Source organism: Pleurodeles waltl, chromosome 9, assembly GCF_031143425.1.
Source record: "Pleurodeles waltl isolate 20211129_DDA chromosome 9, aPleWal1.hap1.20221129, whole genome shotgun sequence".
In the NCBI taxonomy this organism is placed as follows: domain Eukaryota; kingdom Metazoa; phylum Chordata; class Amphibia; order Caudata; family Salamandridae; genus Pleurodeles; species Pleurodeles waltl.
In genome coordinates this window covers 867,841,030-867,860,483 of record NC_090448.1, presented here as the reverse complement: position 1 = coordinate 867,860,483, position 19,454 = coordinate 867,841,030, and the positions used below count along the sequence as shown (strand labels likewise).

Here is a 19,454-nt window from a genome sequence, read left to right as displayed (position 1 = left end):
AGAATTAATTCATTAAGTGGAGCATTTCGGCTGTGAATTACAGATTATTGTTACCCCACTGAATGGTACTCAGTTACCTACCTCAGGAGGATGAAAGGCTGAGTGGGTCTGCTGGGATACCAACTTGAGGTGAAACTCAGATGGTGAAACGCAGATGTTTGCAGAGGGTGTTTTGCTAAAATAAGACTCATACACAAAACATTTGAAGGTGCTTGGCGCACTCACTGGAGGACATAAACTAGAGGGTTTGTTTCTGGGGGACAGACTTACCCTACAGACTTGCTTGGAGAATAGCCTAGATCCATACTTTCACAATGCAGTGAATTACCTTAACTCACACCTTACCCTAATTACATCTACACATCTGAGCAAGAAGGTACAGTGTCTTCTATGCTTGCTAGGGTTCTCTCAGGCTGGATCTCTAGGGTACGCTAGTCTCAGTTCCTACACCTTCTCTTTGCTTTGGACTCATCCACTATCTGTCGGCCAGAGAACTGTACCATGAGGGAGACATTTTGAGCCTGTGGGTGACTGAGAGAGAGCTGCCCACTTACTTGACACAAAGGTTGATTGATTCCCCATTAACCCACCTGGGTTCATGCACAGCAATCTTCCAGGAAAGAGCACCCACCCAGAAAAGTTAGATACAAAACTGTCCCAGTGCTTCACAACCTGAGGGTTTTTGTTGTATCTAGTTGTGACCTGCATGTCTGGCCCACTTAATCGTCTCCGCCTATTCTTTGTCACTATGTTGCTGTCCACGAATTGGGTTGAAGGACACCCTGTTAGTGCCTTAGAATATGTACGCATGAATGTATGGTGTACTTGTATAATGCAAACCTGGCCAGAAGGACTTGAACTGCTATGCAGCATCAAATGAAAATATAAAATCAATGAGTGATAGGAAAGGTAGCTGGGTTCTGGGAGAAGTGGACTCTATGCCTTATTGTAAGTTCAGTAGCCCTTTTTCCACTACCTAAGTTCCTGATTCATCCTGTGGAGGGTAACTTTCCTGTATAACGACGTCCCATGGACTGTAGATCAGGCTTGCTAAATTTGAGGCTTTTAAAGGTAATTGCAGCAGCCTTCTGCATTCTGGCTCAGGCAAGCTTCAGGCATCCACTCACTTGGTGAGTGAGATACAAACCCCAGCATACTGGTCACAGGTTCCGGCCCACATCCACCACCTCTTGATAGCAGTAATTGCATCCCAAATAAGCATACGTTCCACTACCAAAGCAGGTTTGTGCCCATAGTTTAGATTTCCCTCTTACCAACAGCACATGCCAGTGACAATTGTTGCCTGCACTCACTTGCCTGTGAGAAGAATGAGCTGCCATTTCCCATGTCAGACTGAGGCCAGTCTCTTGGACCATGACATACGTTCACAGACACCGTTCACCATGACACACTTGAGAGACACACATCAGCCTTATACATTCACGATGGGTCCATTTGCCCAATTCTGCTTTCAATAATCCGAGTCACTGTATTCCTTCATGACATAAATCATGTAAATCCAATTGTATCAGTAGTCATCACCTGACCATTGGCCACCCAAAGCCTGGTTTCCCTCCTTTTGATGAGCTGCATTTTATCACTTAGACTACAAGCATGCATAGTGTCACAATGGACAGTATGTTGGAAAGAAAGATATTCTGGCATTGGCACTAATGCTGTGGGTGAAACCAACAGAAGCACTTTTTAGTTCATAATATGGGGGAGTAGGTAATATGATTGTCAAAGTAACATTTTGTCCAAAGTTTCTGAAACCTGCAGCCATCCATGAGCTGGACCCCAACATGTCGGCCAGGAGCTGGATCCCATCGTGGTCAGCCTCTCGCAAGCTTTCTGCCAGTGTCTGTGGTCTAATGGATATTTATGAGGAATTCATTCACTCGAAGCTCCCTGGCACTGAGGAAAATGTTACTTATGTGTATCTCAGCCATCTATTGGTTAGTAGAAAAACTTTATGGCGCAAAATAAAGGAGGTTCCAATCCTGTGAGTGAGATTTATAGTGTCCCAGGCCTTGACTGTGATTTTAGAAAAATCCTTAGTCCTGTAGATTACTGTCCAAGATATGGGGACAGTTGAAAACAGGTGCTGGGCAGAGTGACGTGATCTGCTGGGTGTGTACCATGAAGATTTCCTGCCCATTAAATCAGGAACCTTTTAGTGCCTGGTCTCACAATAAGTTTAAAGAGAACTCTGCATTTGGTCGGAAGCAAATTTAGTTATTTTATTATGCAGGGTGATATGTTTATGCTTGGGGAGTCAGTTCAGTCGAGCTGCTGCATTTTACACCAGCTGTAGAAAGTGTTGTAGTTCTGAACTGGTCTAGGCCTTTAAATACGGGGCTATAGAGATGGCTTGGAATGAAAGGAAAAAAATAAACTCAAGGTTTTTTTGTTTAAAAAAACCTCTCGTTAGTCACCCAGGATATCTTGGAGTTAAGGAATAGCTTAGTATCTAGATGTATGCTCAAGTTACATACCAAGATTGCAGACAAAGGCCCAGACGGAAGGGCCTAGAGAGAAAGGAAAAGCTCTGTCTTTGGTGGATTGAGCTTGATAAAGTTTGTTGCCATACACCAGTGCATCAGTGAAAGGCAGTCCTTCATTGGACATGGATGAGGCAAGGAATGCTGCGTAGGAAGTGCCAGCCGAAGATCATTTGGGCATCATCATCTCACCTGTAGAAAAGTGCCGTTGGGTGCTTGTGCATGGTGGGGCCAATATAATATATCTTTATTTCTGAATGGCCCACTGAAGCTTCTAGGATCTGTCAATCTGAATCACACCCCATCTACTAGTAGGATATATTCAATAAGTTCCTGCTTGTAATGTGGATATGAGCGTTTCGTCCTAGGAACCCCCCTGGATTTACTTCCCTCCCAACTTTCTAAACTTCCCCCACACTAGTGACTCTGCTTGGTTGACGCAAATGAAAAAAAAATGCTTGGATGACCTGCTAAGGTATAGTCAGACTTCCTGTCATGCTATGTGGTCACTTCCAGAGAAATCTGTTCTTCTGGGGACACAACTTTCGCAACATCCCTTTTTTTCACTACTGTTCTGTCACTGTCTGAACTGCCTGACAACTTTATCTGTTCAAACTGGTAAGGTGCCAGGATGATGCTCAGGATTCCCAACAGTCGAGTTAGCATTGCTGCAATATATGGGTGTGAGGTGCTCCCTTCTCAGATGACTGGTCAGGCATAGATACCTTCTCTGGGACAGGAGCGAGTGACTGCATATACGTCTGGCAATGCTCCTGACCTGCACAAAGTCTCTGAAACATCTTCTGTACCTTTTTGTTTGCCTGTGTTTCACACCTTCTTCCACCAAGTGGATATAAAGTTGGTGGTTTTGTCTGGGGTCTCGTTGATGGTTTCATGGTCAAGAATTCTATTCTAATGGTTTCCTACCTTCACCAAGGCAAGGCATCTGGTGGGTTTTCCATCTTCACCCGGTGGAGATGTACTGCTACCTTCCCTGCCAGGCTCAAAGACTGTAACGTTGAGGAATGTGGCACACCAGGCGGCCTTGTGATAACTTTCCCATTTCTTTTTCGCTGTGGTGATGCATCAGAGCTCTGTGGGCATATCAACCTTTGTCCTAGACTCTTATATTCTGCTGTCTTTGAATTTGCCATAATGCATTTTATAGGATGATGATTTTGACACTTTCTCTTGGCTCTCCATACCTTTCTCTGATCTCCTCTTCACACACTTCATTGGTACCCAGTAAGTACAACTGGCAGGCTATTTACTGGACTGCAATTTAATGATGCCGGATCTGCAGAATGAGGTAGCGTGTCATGTGTCACCTTGTGGTATCTGGAGCTTGGCTGTGTCTGGTCTTCACCGTTGCTCTACAGTAGTATCTTGGGTGAACCTTTGACTCGGGTACCTTCCCAGGTTTCAGAGAGCTAGAGGTACACCAGAATATTTTATGAATATTTGGCACCATGTTGCAAAGGGGTGGCAGAGACTCAGTTACTGTCCCCAGTGCCCGGTTCCAGCCTCCATCAGTTTGGGCTAATCTCCTGACAGGTCGTTAATCAGTCTGGTCTCACAAGTAATGTGATGGATTTCGATTTCACACACACACAAACAAACCTTCAGATAGTGCCAGAACCCTTTTGTGCTCTTCACTCATCTACAATGGCTGTTCCTTATATTAAAACCTATGGTACTCTTCCTGTTGAGGGCAATTAGTAAGGGTAACCCCTGTATTGCATGCCTGAGATTAATCATAACTTTTCCAGTACTTCCTTCCAGCGCACTACCACTTTGTTGCAGGACCAGAATGTGTACCAAAATACCTATGTCCAGTGCAATCAGAGCAGCTATCTGTTTTCAACAAACAGCATGTTCACTGAAGATCACACGTTTGCTAAGTGAATCTAAAGTTAGGATTTAATACAGAGTCAAAATGAAGGGTCACAGTCTTCTGCCAATCCTGTTCCGAGACCCTCACACCTAATTTCTTTATGTCCAGACTTTCTTGAATTTGCTTAAATCTTGCTGAATACTCAATATGGACTGTGTGGAAATAAATTGGTCACATCCTTCAAATATATCTCACAATAAATCTCTAACTGACCAAATGAACTGGTTGAGAAGTCTTAGGCAAACCAAATAAGGATGCTCTATAACCTCAAAGTAAGGACCCTAAACGTGTGACCCTCATGTTTAGTGGCTATTCAATGTCTCTTCACCCTGTCTATGTCCTTTATGTCAAGGTACATGGAAACCAAATTCAAATTAAACCTTTATAGATGAGGGGATCCTCAAAGATCAAACCATGGATCAGCAGGTAGTTCAAGCACAACGCCTTGCCACTCACTTCTTCCCACAGATTTTGCCTTTTGCTACCTAAGACCAAATCTCGTGTTTTTGATGGAAGAGGATGCGTTTATCAGAATCCTCAATGGGCTTTTTTTTAGGGAAAGTAGAGTGTGTGGCGAGGTGCCTTATTACCTAATACAACTTACTCTCATCAAGGACAGTTTTCGTCACGTATTTTGTGGCACTCAAAGCTCACACCTGGACACCAATAAACAGTCAAAAAGAGGTTGTATATGTTATCGGTCTTACCTTGACACGTGATGAAAACAAGATGGCTATGTGTCTTCAAGGTGTCCCACATGAAATTAAGTTAACCAGTTTCACAGCATCACAAAGAGCCCATGCGTGCCAACCACTTTCATCAGGACAATAGGGTGCTATATCTATCACACACTACACATATTCAAGTACTCTTCTGTATCCAAGCAACATGGTAATTTCAGGAATATCAGATCATACTATACCCATCTTCAGGAAACTGGCCTGTTATGTGGTGGGTACTTAAGGTACTTACAACTTATACCAGTTATCCCCTATTAGTGTAGTGTAGGCAGTGTCTAGAAGCCAGACTCTCTAGAGGTATCGGTGGATGAGCACCCAAGGCTTATCTAGGTGACATGCAAAGCTCATGCAATACCACTGCAGTCACACAACACTTACACACAGGAAAGAAAGCACTCAGAGTTGCAAAAATAAAGGTACTTTATTTTAGTGACACAATTACCAAAAAGTACTACAGAGGTAACCCTCCACTAGGAGGTATGTAACACACTAGATATGTACACTAGTAATCAGTAATAGGCATAAAAAGTTACAGGAAACAGTGCAAATGCAAATAGACAATAGTGACCCTAAGGGAGCCCAAACCATATACTAAAAATTTGGAATGAGAATGCAGGACCCCCATCTAGGTAAGTGGAATGTGTAGAGGGGTGCTGGAGGAACTAGGAAACCACAAAGGTAAGTACCACAGTGCCCCCCAGCAACCAGGAAGACTGAGTGAGTTAATGGATTTGCCCCAAACTACCTAAATGGAAGGAAAAGAAGAAAATGCAACACCCAGATAAGACTGCAAGAAACCAGCAGTGGATTCCTGAAGAAGAAGACCTGTGGAAGAAGGGTACCGATTCCAGAAGTCACAGAAAAGTCCAGTGGGGGCAGGAGCCACTACCCACCCATCTGTGATTGCAGGAGTTGGTCGACGGTAGGGCAAAGACGGCCAGGAGTTTAGCCCTGGAGCAGGTGAAGAATTCATGGAGTATGCAGTCGACGGCCCACGCCGGATGGTGGTTGCAGTTAGTCAGTGGCATGAAAAAAGCCACCAACAAGCCTTGGCAAAGGCAGAAGTTGCGGTGAGGCAGAAGTGGAGCTGCGGGGGACCAGCAAGGTCCAGGAGGACTCAAGAAACAATGTGAAGTTCTGGGGGACCCTCAGCAAAGCAGAGAGTCCATAGAAGAAAAGGCAGCCCCCACAGGAGACCCACTGGAAGAGGAACCAGGAGTCGCAGAGGAGCCTACGCAGCACAATTGGAGAAGGGTCCCACGCCGCAGGAGAAGCACGCAGAGGGCTGTGTGTCACAGGAAAAAAGGCTGTGGCTACCCAGAGCCTAAAGATCCCTTGGAGGAGTTGCCAACAAGCCTTGGTAGCTGCAAGAGATGCAGTGCACAGGAGTACTGACCTGTGTGTGAAGGCAAGGGCTTACCTCCACCAAAGTTGGACAGCTGGCAGAGAGGACCAAGAGGGCTACTTCAGACCTCCACCCATGATGCAGGATCCACGCAGCTCAGGATGAGAAGAGATCCACGCAGCCGGTTGTCGTTGCAGTTGGTCCCTGCGGATGCAGGAGATTGACTCCTTCACTCCAAGGGAGATTGCCTCTTCCGTCTCATGCAGTCTGAAGACTTGCTGCCCTCAGATGATGCACAGCTGGGGAAATGATGCAGAACCTGGAAGGAGCCTTCGAAACAATGTTGCAAGCAGAGTGTTTGTCGTGGATGCAGATTGTCAGTTCCTGGAGGGTCCAGTAGCGGTTCCAGTGGCTAGAAGTCGAAGTAGAGGTTGCAGAGGAGTCCAGCTGGAATCTTGCAAGCCAAATCTGAGGACCCACCCAAGGGAGAGACCTTAAATAGAACTGAAATGGGGATTGGTCACCTAGCTAGGTGACCACCTATCAGAAGGGGGCTCTGACGTCACCTGCTGTGTCCTGGACACTCAGATGCTCCCAGAGGTCCTTGCCAACCTTGGAGTCAAGATGGCAGAACCCAGGGACCCTCCGGAGGAGCTCTGGGCACCACCCTTGGGGTAGTGATGGACAGGGGAGTGGACACTCCTCTTTCCATTGTCCAATTTCACACCAGAGCAGGGACTAGAGGTCCCTGAACCAGTGTAGACTGGTTTATGCATGGAGGGCTGCTCGGAAAACCCCAGAAGGCTGGTAGGAGCAATGCTGTCTGTCCACTAAGGAGTCCCCAGAGTGCATGGAATCATACTTCCAATACTGGCAATAGTATTGGGGTATGATTCCGACATGTTTGATACCAAACATGCGTAGGTTCAGAGTTACCATTAGGTATCTGGACATAGGAGTTACCATTAGGTATCTGGACATAGGAGTTACCATTAGGTATCTGGACATAGGTACACGCATAAAATGGGGTCCCCGCAATCACGAAGTCCAGGAAAATGGGACTGGAGTTCGTGGGGGCACCTCTGCTAGTGCAGGGGTGCCCTCACACACAGGTACTTGCACCTTACCCTCTGGGCTAAGAGGGCCTGCCATAGGGATGACTTACAGTGACCAGGTGTAGTGACCTGTAGTGAAAAGGGTGCATGCACCCATCCACGTAGGCTGCAATGGCAAGTCTGTAGATATTGCATGTGCTCCCCAGGGGTGGCATAATACATGCTGCAGCAAATGGGGATCCCCTGGTACCCCAATTCCCTGAGTATCTAGGTACCATATACTAGGGACTTACATGGGGGCACCAGTATGCCAAATGTGGGGTGTGTGTGGTCCAAGCAACCATGTTTGAAGAGAGAGAGCATAATCACTGGGGTCCTGGTTAGCAGGATCCCAGTGAACACAGTCAAACACACTGAGAAACAGGCATAAAAGTGGGGGTAACCATACTAAAAAGAGGCTACTTTCCTATACCATCCAATGTATATCGTACCGTATTACCATTACCTAACTCCCGGTATGTAGATAACAAACAAAAAATGATCTATGCAGAAACCTGACTTTCATGTACAAACACAACTGATGGCAAAGAGGGGCCTTGCCTACAAAACCTGAAGATGTACGAGCACTGCAGCAGCCGATGACATTCATCACTGCACACGCTATACACTTTGCTGAGGATGGACAAATTAACATATAAACCTCTTTTCCAAACCTGCTTCAGTAATCTCAAAGCAGGGTTAAACCAGCATCCATACAATTGTCTTACCATTAGCCTGGATGTTTAATTTACCTCTTTTGGACTTGTTGGTGTGCTACAAACTGCCCCGCATGATTTGTGTTTGTGTTTTCAAACTTGTTGACATAACAATGGTCCACAGTGCTGACTGTAAATACAAACGAGAATAGGCAAAGCCCAAAGGTCTGTCATTGGTTGGCAGCATTTTTGCTTTGTCACTGCTTCATTTGATGTATCTTGATTTTTACCATGCGCAAACCGCAGTTCATTTCAATCATCTTATTGGTCTAGACCCCCTTACCATTTTTCCAACTTCTTTTTAGTGGAGGACAAAAATGTGTACCTTTTAATGTTTTCCCAGCCAATGGTTACGAGGGACATGCTTGTGCTGTATACTTAGACAATCTAAGTCAGAATTGGAGGAGTCCCACATAAAACGTGGTTTATCAGTAGCAACTGGGATCTCTATCCCTAATGCTGTGAGAGGCTGCGCTCGTTTTCACCATCCATCTCTTTAACAGGATCGCCCTAAGTTCTCCAGTAAAATATATGAAAAATGTTCAGTTTTGTACAGTCTGCATGTAGCTGTCCTCTTCAGGCCATAAGCATGGACCCCTGTAAGAATGACAGTGCAGAGGCCAGGAAGTAAATTTCTGGGACCTTAAAGAGGACTTAAAGTTCCCGATATTCCCTATCATCCCTGACTGTTCCCAAACGATAGATAGCGATAAGGTTTCCATTTCTGACCACTCACATTTCCAAAGAAGGGAGATTCAGTAGCAGGGACTGTGTCTTTCTCAGGTTGGACCCTGCAGTTCTAAATACCCGTTTTATAGGTGCCACCAAGCTCGTAATATCTGAAAATTAGGTCTCCTAAGTGCAGGAGATCCAAAGTTGCACACTGTAGTACCGGGCCATAGAAAACACTGGAAAATTAATTTCAGTTCCACTCTGCCTATAGTTCAAACCTATAAGACATGTAGACAAGCTGGCCGCCCATATTCTCTTTGAGTACTATTTCAGTACTACTGCTTCAAAGCTTCCTATGAAATGTTTAATAAGATACTGGCTGGGTATTGTCAATGCCGTTTGTGAAAAGATAATGCCTATAAAGAGAGTATATTGTGTTATTAGTAGCAATTACCTCTTGAAAGATATTTTCTGCAGTCTTCGCTATTGTAGAGATCTGCGAATTGGGACTCGTACCATATCCGGGAGCCCAGAAATATATGTTTTAATCATGTTTTATTGTTTTTATTTAAAATCCAACATAGCAGAGAAAATGCACATTCTTTTACATTTTTACTATAAAACAAAAGGCAAGAAAGACTATGGAACATCATAGTCATGCCACATTGCTCGTACTTAAATGTGAGATGCACAATACAGCAGTCTCAAATTCTGGCCAAATTATTTAATGCAGAAGTAACATTTTAAAACAGTGATAATTTCTTTCTATGATCGTTCCCAGTCATACAATTCAGAACTCACAGACGCCACCCCTTATCAATACTCTTTTCTTATGTCACCTGTAGACCATTACGATCCCCCCAAATCTTGTCAAACTGTTTTGGACAGACCTTTCTAGTATATACTATCTCCTTAGTAACTGTATTTTGATTGTAGGATGTTGTACACGTGAAATCACTCGTCTCATTGAGACCATATGGCACCCATGTTTCAGTTGTCCTGCTTGAGCCAATGATGAGTCCAGTTCTAAACCCACTTTTCAGAACTTTTAGAGAAGTGCAAGGGGCTCCTCTTGCTCACTGTAAAGGGCAAAAGGGACATTCAAAGCACGACCTATATTCCAGCCAGTGTCCTGAGTTGTCTCTTATCGGTGGACCTACATTCAACCAGAAGGTGTTGGTCTAAGTGCAGAATGGGTGATGGACGGCCTTTTCTTATTCACAGTTCTCTGTTTCAGACCGCCAGTAAGTAGAGCACTGCCACAGCCGGAAAAGCTTCAGACGAACAATGTTGGCAAAAAAAAGAGGCCTATTGAGGTAAGGACAAAACACGGGTATGCATACTTGTTAATGCGAGCATGGGCCACAACTGTCATTTGTTTTAGTTTCCATTGTGCCTGCATGAATGAAAAATGTAAAACTTATTTATTTAATCTATGTGTTGTTCTTCGTGAGCTGTATGTAATAGTGTTGAGGTGGGTTGTCAGATATTAACTGTAAAATCCAGAACTCACAAAACAACTCCATGCGAACATGCAGCTCTGACATGCCAGTAGTGGTAGCTCTGAAGGCCCTCACACACAGTGCTCTGTCAACCCTCTCCCATTCCCTGGCTGTAGAATTAGGAACCCAGATAATTCAGGACACGGACTCACTGGCAACCATGGTAAGTACAGATGGAGTATGACCGCACAAGTGGTGTGTGTATTTCTAAGTGTGTGCATGCGGGTGGGGGCATGAGACTCCCAGATTCATATTTGTCATTGAGTTCGTTTGTTTTGAGAAAAACAACTTTTACAACTCACAGCCTGAGGCAGGCAGTGATGACATTAAAGAAGCTGAGTTCATAAATTTCTCATGTGTATTCCATAAATATAATAAATATCTAGTTACAGCATCATTAAATGGAACTCTGTTGCTTTCTTCCTGGTTGATATCCCTAGGTAGACGTTTCCAACCCCAATCTGTCATAGGAAGATAATAAGCAAGATCTTTTTAAGGGAAAACGAACGCAGTAGACTAAAAGCGTATTTCAGTTTCTACTCCATAGCAAAATGGCCAATAAGCAGTATTTAAGTCACGTGTGCCCCCCAGCAGTAAAACCAGCTAGCGGTAGAATCCCAAAGGAAAATTAAGGAACGAAACCATTGCAGTTTGAGGTTAAACGTGGGCTAAATATTTCTCAAAATTCCAATATCATTTACACTGGACGTAGTTGAATATCAAGATTCCTTTCACGGTATATGCATAAGAGTCACTAAATGATAAAGGAACACATTTGCCACTGCCTAAAGTGTTAACAGGTTAACGCCCCCAACGAGGCCATTAGTTGTCCTAGCCAAGGTTATGGCACATAATCAACAATGGCAATTTACAGCTAGTGGGCAATCAGACAGTTCACACTCACTCAGCCGATCTCACCAAAAATAGGCAGAGGCCGTACACACATGTCTCCCTTTATGCCCATGGTTCACTCAATTGTGCTGAGCTTGTAACTTAGACAACAGTACATTCTGTTCGATTGAACTAGAGTTCTTCAAACAAGATGTAAAACTTTGTACCACTGAAAGGTCTTCAAACTTTGATATGCAGATAAACTTTTTCTGTAATTAGGCCAAATGTGTTTAAGCCGTTCAAGTTACTAAACAGATGCAAATGTAATGAATTGAGGGCTGTTATGGTAAAATCATATTTTTACAGATTTTAGCTTGTGAATGCAGCTGTTTTAGGGCAGTACTACTTTTGTTGCCTATAAAGTAATGACGAACTGTTTTAGTTTTGAGGCGCTACGTGTTCTAAATGGAAAGTACTATGAGAACAGTTGCTTAAGAAAAGCATGGACTTGATCATGCAACGTTTTAAACAAATACGTAGGCTTTTAAAAAGAATACGCTTCTCAACAGACAATCAGTGAAGTGCGCTGAGAAGACAAGATGGAAGTGTCGCTGCAAAGTTAGGGAGCGGACGTACGCCTACAGATTCTACACCGTGTTTTAGCAGCTCAGTTCTACATGCCTGCTTCCATTTATTTGTCAGGCTGCCAGAGCTAAAGGAAGAGTTAAGTAAATAACAACAAGCATTTGCAATGCAATAAGTATCGCATTTGCTTGAGTTAGAGCTAATGGAATTGTAAATTAGTAACTGAACTTTTCTTGCCACATAAGTTGGTCAACCCTGCCACATAATTTCTTCTTTTCCTGCCATTTTATTCCAGTGGCCCTGTATATAACTAAAGCACTTCCATTTACCTTCTTCCTCTATCTGCAGTAAAAATGAAAATGTTGCCATTTAGCATCCTAATTTAAATCTGCCATGCTAATTCCAATAGAATTCCACTTTCACCACCCCTCCATCAGAGCTGCTGGCTGGCTAACACAATTCCCCAAAAGGACACAAGACAGCAACAGAGGAGAAATAATCTAGAAGAGTCACCCAAACATGTCAAGAGTGTTCAGTCATAGTGTAATAATGACGTTAAGTTGGCCTGGGGCACCATAACAAAAATATAATTTGTAAGAAACATGGTCATGTATTCGCATTGTTAGCCTATAGAGGGCATAACCCCATAACAAAACAGGAGAGGGCAATACAATATAACCATATACTTAGCCCCTAGAGGACATTTCTACGGCTGGCAGGCATACTACAATGATATTATAAACAAGGCCTTTAAAACAAAACTCCTTGCTATAAAACAAAAGTTCTGGGCAAAAGAAAGCTTAATTTACATTGAATGGTGGGAGGGGTTCTTATTTTCGAGTCCCCACTAACATAGTGTGGGACCAAGAGATAATGTAGACAGAAATAGCACATGGTGGTGAATGTTTTGATGGAAGTCACGTTGTCCGAGGACCACCAAAGGTTGAGTTATGAGCTAAAATGTTTTGTAATGTCCTGCAAAGCATTATGGGGCAAGTTCCTGTGCCACAAATATTTTAGGAAGTTGATATGACTGTTATGCTTAGAACCGCCCCTAGAGAACACCACAATGAAAACAGCATTTGCAAGAAACATGGTCATGTAACTATATAGCTAGCCCCTAAAGCACATAACCACACAAAAAGAAAATGGCAATAAATAATGCAGTATAACCATATGTTTAGCTCCTAGAAAGTGTAGCACATTACACGTTTCCAGAGGTAAATAGGCCTATAGCAATGATATTAGAAACAAGGCCCTTAAAACACAAGCTGTTCCCTGCTGTATAACAAAAGTTCCATCCATGAGAGTGCTTAAAAAGAAACTGAATGATGGGAGGGGTTCTCTTTTGGGGTCTCCATTAACCTAGTGTGGGGACCAAGACACAACCTAGACAGAAAGTGTGTGTCATGCTGAACGTTTTGGTGGTGGTCCCATTGTTCTAGAACCACCACAGACTGAGGTATGAGCAAAAATGTTTTGTTAAATTAATGCCATGAAAAGCATTATGGGGCGAGTTTCCCAAGTGCAGTGATTATTATAGTATTGTCTCTCCCGCTATGCCTAGAGAGACGCTTTCGCTTTGAGGATTTCTGTTTTACATAAAGCATTTACCAATATCGAGTGTTTTAAGGGGAAAGCCACAGGAAATTACTCATATTAGGTAACTGTGAACAATGTGACAAGCGCCCCAATACTGCTGATCGAGTTCATGCTGTTGTGCCTGTTCACGCTGTAAGCGCCATGGCTGCCATGCAGCATGAAGGGGAGAGACAAAAGAAAAAAATAGTTTGCCCACGCTGAAGTATATCGGCAGTCGTGCAATAATCCAATTAACAGGGGCAATCTGCAAGGCGTGACAAAAACAGCCTCAAGGCAGGACAAACGTAAAGCATTTATCAATGGCATCAAGTGATTTTTGAAAGGCAAGCCCAGGAAAGAATGAAAGTGATGGGTGTGAGATAGATGTGGTTAAAGACCCACAATACTTAAAACAGGTCAAAGCTCTTGCACACTTGGTCTAAAAATGCTCCAACGTTATTGTGTATGGCTTGAACACGAGCATCTTCGCAGGTGATCCTTTGTAGGCAAATGCCAACACGTACGTCAAGATGTATAAAGGGTAAGGGGCCAAGAAACTGGTAGATGTGTGTGCTACATAAAAAAACACAACCTAATTCAACAAACTGTTGTGTCTCTACATCTGTTGATGGGACGAGTTTTGGTCAGCATAAAGTTCTTAACTTTTCCTACTTGTTGTGAATATGTGTAAATTGTGCACATAGTGGTGCAAGTCAGTCAGAGCAGACCACTCTAGGTTAGTACAAAGCAATCATCAGCACATCAGTTTATGATTAACATTGGTAGGTACAATTGAGATGATGAGCAAGCTGAAGCTTTGACTCTCAAAACTGACAGAATGTGTTATACAGTGCAACAAATGAGGGGGAATTCAGTGGTAGCTCAGATCTGGCACTAATTATTGAGCCAGATCCCGGATCCGTGCTGGCCCTGATAAAATATGCTGAATGTCCCTGTGTAATTTGCCTACCCTATCACACATTCAGCAGCCCCTACACATTGTGTGCTTTCCATACCAAGCATTATTTTCACTTCCAGTTGGGTCCCAAAAAAATTCTGGTTTGAAGGGCCATCAGCCCTCCTGTTGTTTGAGTACAATCCTCGGTGGGAGCTATATGAAACCTAACACTTGGATGCCTGTGCAGTGGAGGGAAACACAGGCACACAGCTTGTTGCTACTTCACAAGTACGTAAGACAAACTATGATATGGAGACAGGTTTTGACTTTTTTATGCCCGTGTATGTAAGAAATATGCATGCACTGCGAGTGTCAGATTTATCTGAACCTATGACTAATCACACAAACAATTTTAAATATAACTCATTAAAAAAAACATGTATCACACTACTTGCCCAAATGTAGGGTGCCAAACCAGTTTATATTACCTGCACACATTATATAGAGACAACATCTTGCAAGTGTGTAAATCAAAGTAAAGGAAATGCTACACAACACAATTAGGGTTACAAGGTGTAGTAGTCAGACAAATCACCTTTAAATGTTTGGTAAGAATGGTAATAATACATGGTTAAGAGAACCACAGTCAAGATTTAAAACCTAACACAGTGGGTGGGGCTGTTCTCTAGTAGAAAGACTATTACTAACCACAGGAACCTTTTTAGTAACCTTTGAATAACAATAGATTGAGAAAAAATAGGGTTCTACACCCATGCCTTGCAGTGTGCATTGAGCTCATTGATGTCGGTTCGTAGCTCACTATGTTATGTCAAAAGGACTGCAACATATGACAAATAACAAAAGGAGCTGTGTGGCAAAAGCAGTAACCCACTTAGCTATATGCATTAAATACAAATCGGTGATCTATCTACACGTTACATATGGGTCGCAGATGACACATTAACATTCTACTCTACTTTATGAGTCAAAAATGAGATCAGACAAAACACAGCTCTCTCCAGTAAATGAATTGATAGCCGAAGTTTTCTTACCATTATTATTATCACCTAAATTTGCTGGTCACCCAAAGATTTTTGCAGCAGGGGTCCTAATACCACAAGGTACTTTAAAAAGCAGCCTTTTATGACCAGAACAGATTTATGGCCACGTTTCTCCTTGGGGCCATTTCTTTGCAGGAGATATTAGAAGAAATAAATAAGTGTATACGTTGATTGAGAATCTGCTTTTCATCACTACACCACCTTTCCGCTGCCACACCTTGATCCCCAATGTTAGATTTTTTTTTTTTCAATTTCAGCACCGACTTAGTGTTATAGATGGACTCGTACACCACATATGAAGCATCATATGCATTGCCAGACGGGGCACCTAAACAAGTTCCTTACGGAATGAAAAGAATAAAGACCGCCTGTTAATTACAGCCTCTCAGTATCTTCCAAGCTACTTTCCCGTGCTTTACAAATTTCCACACACGAGTAGTGTAACCAGCCACCAAAACTAAAAATTTGAAGACGAGTTTATAATTAAAATATCAGCATAATATATTTTTTAAAAGCGCATTAAAGAGGAAATGTAAGAAATCACAAGTGTGCTACATGAGACAAGGTCGATTAGAGAAAGAGAGATATGCTGCGACGTTAAATTGCAGCAGATGCTCAACGCAGCATAATTAAAAGTGTCACCGTGGAAATATCCCCTGACAGAAATCTACAACCGAATTAAGTTGAGTCCCAGCAGCATGCTTTAAACGTTCAATGTTCTATAGTGTGAATCACATTCACATAAAAAGGTCCGCCCCAAGGAGGGACAAACGTAAAGCATTTACCAATGATGACAAAGGATTTTTGAAAGGCAAGCCCACAAACGAGTGAAAGTGATGGGTGGCGGTGGGCGTGGTTAAAAGCCCACAATACTTACAACAGGTCAAATCGCTTGAGTGCTCAACCTAAAAAGGTGGGGGGGGGTCAAGTATCAAGTGGCATGGCATGGAACACTTGCACAGGGCATGGCTCATTGAGTGATCCCACCCTAATGAATTTTACAACTTACAAGGCCAAATCCGTAGTAATAAAAATTAATTAAAATTCACACTTCACTGAGTCAAGAGAGACTTCTAGGAGTACTTAAACCAGACTACCATTGAGAGAGAAGGATTTATAGATTGTCTAGTTCTTCTCCATAAATAAATTAGAAATTGAATCACATAGCTCGAGAGAGTGGCACACCGGGAAAAGAAACATTAGCACTTAAAAACTTCTTAACAATGTTCTGAAAGCCATTGTTATTTTAAAGAATGTGACTTGGATTATATTTGAAAAGAGTATGCTTAAGGTGTGCCTTATACACTTTGAGACATTTTTTTATCTTTCAAGGACAACAAAATGGTAAATCCAAAAACCACAAGACCTTCAATGGCTATGATTGAGACCCCATCATCCCACCCCAGATCCCTCAACACTGCCTCTGCTCTCCAACAATTGGACGCCACATTTCTTCATACACATTTCACTCAATTGAAAGGGTTTTACAGGCCATATTGGTCACTAAAGCCACCCTGAAAGTAAAAATTGATGTTGTGGCACAAGACGTCAACTAACTACGAGCGGATCACCGAAAGCTGTCTGAAAGATTAGAAGAAACTGAATCCTCTATTGCAGCCACATGCCCTATGGTTCAGGAACTGCAGATGAAAAGTCTGAGTGCTGAGGTGGCGTCACTGCATCGCAGAGCGGAGGACGCAGAGGGACACTAAAGGCGTAATAATGTTCGTTTTATGGGATTCCCCGAAAGAGCAGAAGACCCAAGTGCAGAACTTTTTCTAGAGAAATAGCTTATCAACACTGTATCCACGGACAGAGTTCCCAAATTCGTCTCGATTGAAAGAGTACATAGAGTCCCGGTGGAGGACACCTCCACCTGGTGGCCCCCCCAGACCACTTATAGCCCACCTTCTCAATTACCATGAGAGCATCCTAGTGCTCCAGTGCTTCAGAGCAAGGTCTACCCCAACTTCCCTGTAGAGGTACAGAGGATGTGGAACTCATACACCATGGTCAAACAACCCCTTTGTGACCATGACATGAAGTACTCTTTACTGTTCCCAGCAGAACTCTGGGTGGAAGATGGAGTGAAAACCCACTTTTTCGCAAAGCCAGAGGATGTCCGGAAGTGGCTCCATGCCAAAGGCTTCGCCCAACCATCGCAGGAGGAGGTTGCAGCAGAGGGGGTGGCTAACTCCCTGCCCCAGGCAGATGTGTTGCAGTGGGTCCAGAGCGAAACCTACCAGGACCCAGGCTGCGGAGGGTCAGGCCAAAGCCTTGCTCAAAACCACCCAATATATGGCACTCTCTTTCACAGCGCTCCAAGTTGGAAACACATCGGACACTGAATCTGAGGTGGGGAAATCCAATGACTCAAGTATTGACTCCACTAAGGGAACAGTGGTCACACTTCGCACAGCCAATGATTTCTAAAAAACTGAACACGCACCTGCTTAAATCAGAATCCCTGACATGAAACGGCCGCACCAGTACCTGAAACCAGATACCTCACTAATTATCGACAGAGGCTCAACTACTAGACGCTACACCCTCAGCACATAGAAGTGCGGGCAACCAGGGGAATAGTTGTACTATTACCTGCGGACCCTGCAGAGCTTGTGGACAAAAACCAAACTCTCCTGACTCCACAGCCTCACAGGATTTGCTGCCAACAGAAGATAACTAATGATCTGGAGGAAACTGGAAATGGGAAGTTTATATTATGTTGGAAAAGTACACATATGAATTACCCTCAATTATTGCAAATCTTGAAAGTCTCTGTTTATATAACAGAACTTTAAGTCCTCAAAACATTATATCTATTATTATAATCCTTACACATATATTCCCTTACTATGTATTTCCGTACCTATTTAATTTTTTACTTTAGTCCTACTGTACATGAGGAAATTTAGAAAATAAATAAGAATTACTCTCTTGTAAGTGTTACTCTATCTCCACATTACTGCATACCTTTATCAATCTATCCTCCATCCCCATTCTATGACTCATCCCAAACCCATTCTACTACTATGATCTCCAAAATAACCCTTCCTAAGCTATTCTCCCCTCTACCACTCCTGGCTCACCCCGAACCTCTGTTTACTACTATGATCTCCCAAACAACCCTACTAAATTCTCTCTCACTTATCTCACCTTTTACTCGTCCAAGCCCCTTCTGTTACTATGATCTCCCCAATCCCTTTCTACAGACTCTTCCATCTCTCCTTGACTCATCCCAAGCCTCTTCATATTACTATGAACTCCCAATTAACACTTCTGGATTCTTTCTTTCTTTATTGCTCCATAATTCTATTCAAACCTACTAACAAACTCCCATATCCTCTGCTCAAATCAACTCATACTAATACTGTACTCATATTTCCCTATACTAATCCACCACTAATCCTTTTGGGTTCCGGAGTAGCGTGATACTCACCGAAAAGCACTTTGACGCTTCGCCAGGGGTAGTAGGCGCTATATAAATACAATTACAGTATCCTATGTGCCGAAATCACAAATCATGCAAAACACCTTCGCCCCACCAAGAGATTTCCGAATGGACAAGTTCAAACCCCACACATTATTATAGCTATAAAAACTGCTACTTTGGGGTAACTGGTGATAGCCCTGTTAACCACCAGCGTAGAGAGTTGCCAATCCGAATTGTTTTCTGTTATGTTACATGTTTGTTGTTGCAGACTCAGGATGGGTTGAGGGAGGGAGCTCGGGGGATGGGAAGATGCAGTGTCTACAAGCTTTCTTGACACACAAGGTGGCTGAAGTGGTACTCATAGGGGATGTGATCTCATCTATTCAGTTACTGCTGTTACACGAGGCATAATGGTTGCCCAGCCCACCATGTCTACAACACACTATAATGTCATAACATGGAATGTTTGAGACACATGCCAAACAACATCGGATTGATGCTTATCTTAAGTACCGCCACACACACATAGCTATACTACAGGAAACCCACCATATGGGCACAGAGCTTCAGAAACTCTGAGCTAAATGGAGGGGTAAAATAT

At 43.1% G+C, this 19,454-nt stretch overlaps 1 protein-coding gene across 1 annotated transcript in view; it reads left to right on the top strand.

Annotated features, from left to right (window-relative positions):
- EML5 (EMAP like 5) overlaps positions 1–19,454 on the top strand; it is a 1,994,219-nt gene that overhangs the window by 1,584,191 nt on the left and 390,574 nt on the right. Inside the window, exon 28 of the mRNA XM_069208148.1 lies at positions 10,200–10,278. Within this exon, the coding sequence (XP_069064249.1) occupies positions 10,200–10,278 (79 nt within the window). The remainder of the gene's footprint in view (positions 1–10,199; positions 10,279–19,454) is intronic.